This window comes from Phalacrocorax aristotelis, chromosome 9 (genome assembly GCF_949628215.1).
Source record: "Phalacrocorax aristotelis chromosome 9, bGulAri2.1, whole genome shotgun sequence".
In the NCBI taxonomy this organism is placed as follows: Eukaryota; Metazoa; Chordata; class Aves; order Suliformes; family Phalacrocoracidae; genus Phalacrocorax; species Phalacrocorax aristotelis.
The window spans coordinates 12,439,470-12,448,565 of record NC_134284.1 but is presented as its reverse complement, the minus strand read 5'-3'; the positions used below and the strand labels follow the sequence as shown (position 1 = coordinate 12,448,565).

The 9,096-nt window shown below is 59.7% G+C and overlaps 1 protein-coding gene across 1 annotated transcript; it reads right to left on the bottom strand.

The window, feature by feature from the left end:
* Positions 1 to 2,091: 2,091 nt before the first annotated feature.
* Positions 2,092 to 4,883, bottom strand: FOS (Fos proto-oncogene, AP-1 transcription factor subunit). The gene is made up of 4 exons (XM_075103523.1): positions 4,547 to 4,883; positions 3,854 to 4,102; positions 3,617 to 3,724; positions 2,092 to 3,496 (listed from the first exon to the last, which is right to left on the bottom strand). The coding sequence occupies exons 1-4, from the start codon at positions 4,685 to 4,687 to the stop codon at positions 2,888 to 2,890; spliced, it is 1,107 nt and encodes a 368-aa protein (XP_074959624.1). The 5' UTR covers positions 4,688 to 4,883; the 3' UTR covers positions 2,092 to 2,887.
* Positions 4,884 to 9,096: the final 4,213 nt, after the last annotated feature.

The following is a 9,096-nucleotide window of genomic DNA, read 5'->3' as shown; positions in this document are numbered from 1 at the left end:
TTTGTTTCACAAAGCTTTGTACTGGTATCTGTGTGATGCATCAGATACAGCGTATGATTGAAGCACATGGATGCAATCCGTTCCAAGCAGAGATTGCTGCATTACTCCCTCTCACGGCTCTGTTGAAGTTAGTGGCAAGATTCCCACTGATTTAAGTGAGATTTCACTCCACAGTTCTCAAACGCTAGGAATCAGATAAATTGTAGCTATGACACGCCATAAATTTTATCTAGCACATCCTGAATCCTGGATCACACCAAGCTGAAGGCAAAGAGTAGGGCTGGAGCCTGGGGTTAAACGTACCATGTCTTGTGCCATCCCTGAGTTTGACATCATTGCGTAACAAATGCAAAAACTGACACACTTGGCACTTGCTGTCGCTGCTGTTAGAAAGAAAAGCCTCAGTTAGGCTGCAGGACTGCTGTCTCTCAGAATTCGTTAGTAGATTTGGCTTTAACCTGTCCTGTGATTATGAGAGATAATGGGGACAGGATCACTCCACCTATTTTGATGGGACTGTATGGTATTTTGGGACTCTAGAGCCCCCTGCTCCTTTCTGCCTCTCTGCTGAACCTCTGGCAAGTTCAACAGCATGCATGGGCTCTCTGGGACGTCTGAGTTCTCCTGCTCTGAACCTGAAGGTCTTTCAGCAGAAGGCACATGGTGATTCCAGATTTACTGACTTCATGGCGTTACTTGTCATGTAAGCTGCCCTCCTGCAGCTACACCTACATGACTGCTTTGGGGGTCAGCACTACTGTGCGTTTGCTGTGCCTGGGTGTTACCCTTGTAAACTCGAATGGCAATGTGAACATAGCTGCTTCTCAGTGGGTGGCATCTCAGTAGCAACTGGGGTCATTCTTCATCAGTTGTCAGTGCTGCTTCTATCTTAATGTTGAAAGACAGGATGCCACGCACATAATTTTTGCTTTTGCAGAGGGCAGGCCTTGTTGAGCAAGCTGTGAAGCTGCAATACACACTGCTGAGATGAGATACATCCTGTGCGTGTTCTGATTAGGGAAGGGGTGAAGAAAGCAGGGCCTGCTGCAGCAACCAGGAAACGCAGTTACACAAACCCAGCCCTTGAATGCCAGAGAAACCTCCAGCCTGCAGAGATTGCCAGAGAGCGCAATGTCAAGGTGGCCTTTGGCTGGGCACACATGGCAGCACAGGTGGCGTCTTTGCCTCCACCTTCAGAAGGGAGTTCTCAAGAGCAGGAGTGGCAGGGCTGGAGGCCATCAGGGAGGCCTTGCTGCTCTCGTGGAACTCTGTGTGTGTGTGAGCATTTGGGAGGGAGCAGGGTAGTGCTCTGCATGCAAGGGCAACCCGCCCCAACTGCTGTCCTGCCAGAGGGCCCCATGTTTCACTGCACAAACAGCAGGAATGACAGGGTGGCAGCCCCTCTAAGCTAACTGGGGAAGGAGAGGCCACATTGCAGATGGAGCGTGTACATGCAGAGGGAACACATTCCCAGAGTATATGGGCTGTTTGCTATAACTTGAATTCATTCAAGCACTGGGCTAGCTTTAATAGAAAACAAGCAGCAAGGGGCAGTGCCTGAGTATTTCTCCTCCCCTCATGACCAGGAGGCAATAGTCTGTAGCTGTTCCTAGAAGTGCCAGACCAAGTCCCAGGGCACTCAAAGTGAGCCTGTGCCTCCTCCTCCCCAGGCAGGAGGAAGTTGAACTGTTAGGCACATGCAAAAAATTAGGTGGACCCCAGCCTGGAGGAGGCCCCTTTTATGCCTGCTTTCCATGGAGGCCTCCAGCTTGTCCCTGAATGGCCAAAGCAGGCAACACACAGAGGCCTGAGCAGCAGGAGGGGACCACACCCAGACAGATTAGGTGGGGAAGGTCATAAGGAGCCACCCCACCCTGCACCAGGTTGGGTGGGAAAGGTGTCACCACAGCCAGCCCTGACTAACACCAGGGCAAGGACAGGTCTGGCCTTAATGGTACACCTGCCCCAACAAGCCCTTTGCCTCAGGCCACCTGCACCAGTCTGCCATTGATAAAGCCCAACCTAAATGAGAGGCTAGGGAACCCCTTTGGGGTCATGGGGAAGCAATGCAAAAGGTAACACAAGGACAGCTCCAGCAATCAACTTAAATGCTTTTATTGACAATGTATCTGAACAATAATAAGCAAACAATGCTTAAGTTTCATCCAAATTCACTTTCCACATGTCAAAAAAGACCTCAAGGTAGAAAAAAATAAAATAAAAATATAAATATTTGAGAATCCATCTTAATAAATAAATTAAAAACACAATAAAAACGTTTTCATGGAAAACTTATGTAAGAACATTCAGACCACCTCAACAATGCATGATCAGTAAAGTTACAATGAACATCAATGTAGAACTACAGTACATGGATATAGCTATTTATCTACCTACTAGAAAATAAAATAAAGTCTCTTTCCCCCCCACGCAAGATGGGTCATTGCTAAGTCATCAGAACACGATATTGCCAGGAACACAGTAGTTATTGTTAATCAGCTGCACTAGATACGAGTTGGAGATACCCAGCACCAGGTTAAATTCCAATCATTTAAAACCAAGAGATTAATTAGTTAATGCTAGTGATACTAAGGAGGGGAGGGAGTCACCTACCCAGCCATGTGGGACATGCTACAGACTACCAGCTCTCATGGATGGGCCATTGGGGACGAGACAAACTCCATGCGATTTGCTACATCTCTGGAAGAGGTACGAGGCCTCAGTGCAGGGCGCTTTGCCAGGCCCCAGGGCACCAGGCCAGACAGGGCAGGGTGGCGGTGGCAGGGCCCTCCCCAGGCCCGGGGAGCCCCATGGGGCGCAGCGGCAAGTCCGTGGGGGTGCACGGGCAGGGGAGGGGGCCCGGCAGGTCAGTCAATGCTGGAGCCCCTCACAAGGCCAGGAGGGTGGGGGAGCTGAGGGAGTCGGACGAGGGCTCATTGCTGCTGCTGCCCTTCCGGTGCGCGGCAGCGCAGCTGGGGAAGGCGTCCGCCTCAGGGTAGGTGAAGACAAAGGTGGAAGTGTAGGTGCTGGGGCATGGGGTGCAGGTCACCACAGGAGTGCAGAGGGGCTCCAGCTCACTGCTGGTCCCGGCGCCCAGCGACTCCCAGTCCGACGCATAGAAGGAGGAGGCCCCAGGCAGGTCCATGTCGGGCACAGAGCGGGAGGCCTCCCGCGGCCCCGTGGAGAAAAGCAGCTCGTCAAAGGGCTCAGCCTTGAGCTCCAGCCCACCGCCGGTGGTCTCCTTGGGGGGCACGGCTGGCGGTGCCTCAGCCATCAGCGGCAGCGTGAAGGCAGCCTCCTCAGCCACGGCAGGGCTGGGGGTGCCCAGGTCCAGCGCGGAGGCAGCCGCCAGCTCCTCAGAGAAGCGCAGCTCCTCGGGCATCTTGCAGGCCGGCCGATGGGCCGCCAGGATGAACTCCAGCTTCTCCTTCTCCTTCAGCAGGTTAGCGATCTCTGCCTGCAGCGCAGACTTCTCCTCCTCCAGCTGGTCAGTCTCCTGCAGAGAGATCAGGGCTATCAGCCAGGGCCGGCATCACCCCCGGATGGAGTCCCCTCCTTCTGCCGCCCCCGGTACCACCCCCACCCCCCCCCACCCCGCTTCCCGGTCGGCACTTACCGCCTGCAGCGTGTCGGTGAGTTCCCGCCGCCGGTTGCGGCACTTGGCCGCTGCCATCTTGTTCCTTTCCCGGCGGATCCTTCTCTTCTCCTCCTCCTCCGGGGACAGCTGCGGGCAGAGTGAGAGTGGCCGCTCAGTCCCGCCGCCAGCCCGGTGCCCCCCGACCGGAGTAGCCCGCCGGCCGCGCCCCCCCATTTTCCCTCCTCATTCCCCCCAATAACCCCTGTCCCCGCTCACCTGCTCGACTTTGCCCCTGCGGCCAATGCTCTGCCCGCGGCCCCCCGGCGCCTTCAGCACGGCGGGGCGGGAGTAGGCGGCGGAGGCGGGCGCCGCGACGCCGCCGTAGGGGTGCCCGCGGCTCTGGGAGGGGGCCACCGAGGAGATGAGGGTGGGTTGCACCAGCCACTGCAGGTCGGGGCTGGTGGAGATGGCTGTCACCGTGGGCACGAAGCTGGCGCTGGAGACAGCCAGGTCGGTGCAAAAGTCCTGCGGGACAGAGGAAGGGGGGGTGCTGCCGTCAGCGGGGCGCCCGGACCGCTCCCCGTCGCCCCCGGGGCCGCGTCGGCCGCGGCGCCGCGCTGCCAGCGCCGGCTCCACACGAGAGCGGCCTGTTATAAATATCTCTGACGTCCGCGCTGACGCAGACGCTGCTCCGGAGTCTCCTCAATGAACTCGCGTTTTATCAATGAAGCTGCTTTACACACCCGCCGCAGAGCGCGGCCCTGGCCACGGCTCCCCCCGCCCGCCCCGCCGCGGCACCGGGGCCGCTCTCCCCGCCCAGCCCCCGGCCCGGGGGCAGCCCCGCCGCAGCCCGCCTGCCCTCGCTCCGCGGGCACCGCCGGGCCCCGCACCACCCGCTCCCGTCCCGCAGCCCCGTCCCGCTCCCGCCCCGCGGCAGCGAGGGCGCAACTGGCGTGCCCGGCGCCTCACCTGCGGGTTGACGGGCGAGCCCATGCTGGAGAAGGAGTCCGCCGGGGAGGGGTAGTAGGTGAGGCTGTCCCCGGCCGGGGAAGCGCTGCTGCAGCGGGAGGAGGGCGCCTCGTACTCTCCTGCGAAGCCCTGGTACATCATGTCGGCTCGGGGTGCGTAAGCCGGTGGTGCGTGCGGGGCGATGCTGCGGTGGTAGCGGAGCACCCGTGGGGAGGAGGCGAGGAGGGGGGGGCCGGCTGCGTGCGTCCCTCTGTCCGGTCCGCGCCGCGTCTCTCCACTCCGCCGCCGGGGCTGCCTCTGCTGCCGCGTCTCTCCACTCCGCCGCCGGGGCTGCCTCTGCTGCTAAGTCCCGCGCGGCGCCTACCTTTTATACCCTCCCGACGACGTCACTGGGGACGCGTCACTAGCGCCCGCGGGGGGGACCGCCCGCACCGCGCCCGCACCGCACCGCCCCCGGCGCCACCCTGCGGGCCGCCCGCCGCCTCCCGTCGTGGGAGAGAGCCAGGACCGGGACCGGGGGGTGGCCGGCTGGACGAAGGAAGCCCCGCGGGCGGGGCGGGGGGGGCCGCGGCGGGGTTTCCCCCCCCCGCGCGGAGTGGTACGGCCGGGCTCGGGAACCCACTGACGCAGATATCCTTATATGGGATACATCCTGTGCGAGGGGGCGTGACTGACGGGAAGCGCTCCAGGCTGCAGCCAAGTGCGGCGGGCGGGACGGGACGGGGCGGGACACGGCGGCCCCTTCCCCCCACCACCACCCCCCCACGCGTGGCGAGACCCCACCGAGGGCCCTGGCGCACCTACGTTGCCCCGCGGGCGCCGTCCCGCCGCAGGTGACACCCTCTCCGGGACGGGAGCGGGGGACAGGCGACACCGCGGCTCGGCGGGGCCCCCGCGCAGCCCCACCGCGGAACAAAGTGCTCCAAGGGAGGAGGCGAAGAAGGGCCGGGCCCTGGGCCCCGCAGAGGGCCGGGCGGGTGGGTGCTTTGCACTGCAAGCAAAACTCCGTCCCCCGGCACCGAGCGGCGTCTGCCCACCTCTGGGCAAGGGGATGTGGTGGGTCCTGCGTGTGGGGAGCCTGACCTAACACCCTCCCTGCAGCGAGGAACGCGTTACACTCATGTGGCACCATTTACTTGTCTTGCACATACAGAGTAATAGTTGAGAGCAAGGGTAATGGCACAGGGTGCTGGGAAGCCCTGCCAGGGAAGCCTGGGGGGCCACAGCCCCCTGGGAAGGTTAGCAGAGCTTGGGAGCCGCACTCAGGGGTGCCAGGACACCCGCCAAGGGCATGGGCACAGGGCCACTGGGAAACCACCAGCAAGGAGCAAGGGGTGAGGCTCGTCCTTTCCTCCAGTTTGGGTTTTGTTTTGATCCTTGTTGCAGTGAAGCCCGGAGACACCCACCCACGATGGGGATGTCAGGCAGCCCTGGCTCAGGTCAGGCTAAGCTGGGAGCCAGACCGCAGACTCGCCTTGCACGGGAGCCAAGAGATCACAGCTATAGATAGTAACAGGGAAGCTGCAGCAGTGAGCATGTTTACAGCAATAAACAGAGCCTGCAGCGCAGTCTCCAAGCAGGAGCGTCACCCAGCCAGGCTGGGATTCTGCTGGCAGCCTCTCCTGCTGTTTGAGCTCATGGGCTAAATGCAGCGCCTGATGCTGCTGCTGTTGCTGTCACTGTGCGAGCAACCTCCGTTCTTAGAGATCTGGGCCACGGGGGCGGGAGAACTGGGCCAGCTGCTATTTCTGAGCTGCCCGTCAGAGCAGAGGGGATAGCCAAGGACTGCCGCAGCTCACGGCCTGCACCGCTCCCTGGGAGAGGGCCCGCAGGGGCCAGCACTGCCTCTTGCCAGCTCAGCACCAGCCCATAGGCTACCCCTCTCAAGGCAGGTATCGGCCACCCCAGCTCCCTGTGCTCCCTGTGCTGCCAGGGGGTCCTCACCCTGGCCAGCATTCCCCCCATGCCGGCTCCTGAAGCAGTGGGGCAAGCATGGTCTCTTCAGCAGCCCCAGGCTGCAGGCAAGAAGGTCCCCTCTCAGCATTGCCCCAAGGAGGGACATGCCAGCAAATTAGCAAAGCCACAGCCCTGCCAGTAGCCAAGCAGTGGGCCAAACCTCTGTGGCCACGTCCCCATGGTGCCCAGCATGGGCAAGAGACTCCAACACAGTTTCAAGTCCCAGACATTTGCCAGGCACACAGAAAATCCCTGCTTAGCACTGCTGCTGTCTACAAAGTGCCCCAGGGTTGCTCTACCCAAACTGCCCCCCTCCCCCCTCCCAAGAAGCATCTGGAAATCAGGGAGGGGGACCTGCTTCACCAAAGCCCAAAATATTTTTGTGGCACCTAAGCAAACCGCCTGTTGCCATCTCCTCTGGTAACCGAGTGTGCTCCGTTTGTACCAAATGGAAAGTGCACAGATGCTGCAGATTTCTAACACGTGGAGGCAAGGAAACAGAGAAAGCGAAAACACATGACGTGGGTTTGTTGTTTGCTCCAAACGCAGGGTGCACAAGTTTTACCACAGCATGTGTGAGAAAAAAAAAAGGAAGCAAGCAGTACCGCAGGGACAAAACAGAGTCAGAGTGCAAACCCTCCTGCCTGGGCGACGGGGTTGCCCTTGCCAACATGCCGCCAGAGCCTGATGAAGGTTCCTCACCCCCCTCACCAGCTGGGAGTGGGCAGAGGCATTTGGCCCTTCCAAAATAGTGTGATGTGAGGAACAGACCACAGGTCCATTGAGCACTACAACATTATTAAACCTGTACAGCCAGGGTCAGCAGGGCTTTGCGGGGCTCCGGCGGTGCTCAGCTGGGCCTCAGCTGTAGCAGTGGACCACTGTAGGGACTGGTACTCTCCCCAGCCCAAGGGTAGAGATCCCCCATCCCAGCATGATCCTTTTTCCCTGCTCCAGACAAGCCCATGAAATGTCTGGGCCCTGTGCTGGTGAGAAGGAGGTGGCTGCTGACCACCACCAGCAGAGAGATGGCTCTTCCCAGATGCCTGCCCAGACAGAAGAGGCCATGGCCACTGCACTGCTCAGGCTTCTCAACTCTGCTGGCAGGGCAGAAGGAGAGCACCCATCCAACAAGCATCTTGTCCTGGGTACCAGTGGGACCCCTCCACCTGCCTGGCCCCCACTTTGCTTCCTGCTAAGCAAGGAGGTTGAAAGCTTGCAGCTCTCCAGGCTTACAAGGGAGCAGTGAGCTCCCTGGCCCCACAGTGCAGCATGGGAACTTGGCCTTGCTTTCACACCCCTCCTTCAGCTGAGCTTGCGACTGAGCCTAGGCTTGGAAAACCACAGCAGAGAAGCACCCAAGGTGTGTGGGCCGGTGCAACCCACATAGCCAAAACCTGCTTCGGGGCAGGAGATGGCTGTGCCTAAATTTGGCTGCTCACCAGGGGAAAGTTCATGCCGGCAGCATGGCCCTTTGGCAGCCATGTGACAGCCCCAACCCACCCTCTGTCAGCAGTACCAACCACAGTGTGGTTCCACGTTCCTTCTCTGGGCACACACTCTGACAGATGTCTGCCTTCAGCTAACCAGGGGCTGTTGCGGTGGGTAGGAAGGAGAGCTGGGGGCCAGAGTCCAGCAGCAGGGCTGGCACGCAGGGGACACTGCTGTGGGCACCAAAAAATATAGTCCCTCACTGTAAAATACCTCTCTGCACTGAGAAGCCATCACTGCCAGGCCAAGTGCCCTGCCCATACCATCAGAGGATCCATGCAACAGCCTGAACACCTGTTGCAGTACAGACTTCATGTGCAGGCTCCAGGGGCATTAGTGCAATTCCCCCTGCACACCCACTGTTCCTGTGTCCCTTGCCACATGCACTCCCAGCACGGCACAAGGGACACCTTCTATCTGCCTGGCCACAGGGATGCTTACGGAGCTGGGCAGGGGCTGCAAGGCTCAGGAGCAAACAGGATGGAAAAGCAGAGAAGGGGGCTGATAAACCAGTAGAGGGGGCCTGCCCTGTCTTGTGATGTGGCTGGGGAGTAGAGGGTGGAGGATGGGCCCTTAGCGCATTATCTAGGGGGCCTGAGCTCCCCCCAAGACAGTGCAGTTACTGCCCTCCCGCCTAGCCTGGGAGCCTCCAGGAGGGCAGGGTTCCCACCTCTACTGGTCTTTACAATGCAGCGCATACCTAAAGCAAAGTATAAATAGTAATTAATAATCACAGCAGCTGGGTGTGTGACAGGGACATCCTAAAGTATAAACACTGTGAGCAGAGACATCCCGGCACCTCGTGGTCATGTAGCCGCATGCCATGGGCCACCAATTACTGCAGATGACGTCGTTGAGCCCTCCCACCCATTCTCACTATTCACCTTCCTGCTTTCACCTGCACAGTCATGGACACTAGCTCGCCAAGCACAGCTGGACTTTGCTCCACACATGGACAAAAGCATGTGCTGCTCACAGCCTGCAGGTCCGAAAGGCAGCTTCACCCATTGCAGTGCTTCCTCCGCACCCCATTGCCCTGGGGCCGGGCTGGCAGCTGTCGCCCCATGAGTGATGGTTCATAACCCAGAGCAATCCAAGTGCAA

Excerpts from the sequence above, each read along its gene's own strand:
- FOS (XM_075103523.1), bottom strand. The coding sequence starts at position 4,687 with ATGATGTACCAGGGCTTCGCAGGAGAGTACGAGGCGCCCTCCTCCCGC. Across the intron at positions 4,103-4,546 it reads GCTCGCCCGTCAACCCGCAG|GACTTTTGCACCGACCTGGC; the intron begins GTGAGGCGCCGG and ends TCTGTCCCGCAG. Across the intron at positions 3,497-3,616 it reads TCACCGACACGCTGCAGGCG|GAGACTGACCAGCTGGAGGA; the intron begins GTAAGTGCCGAC and ends ATCTCTCTGCAG.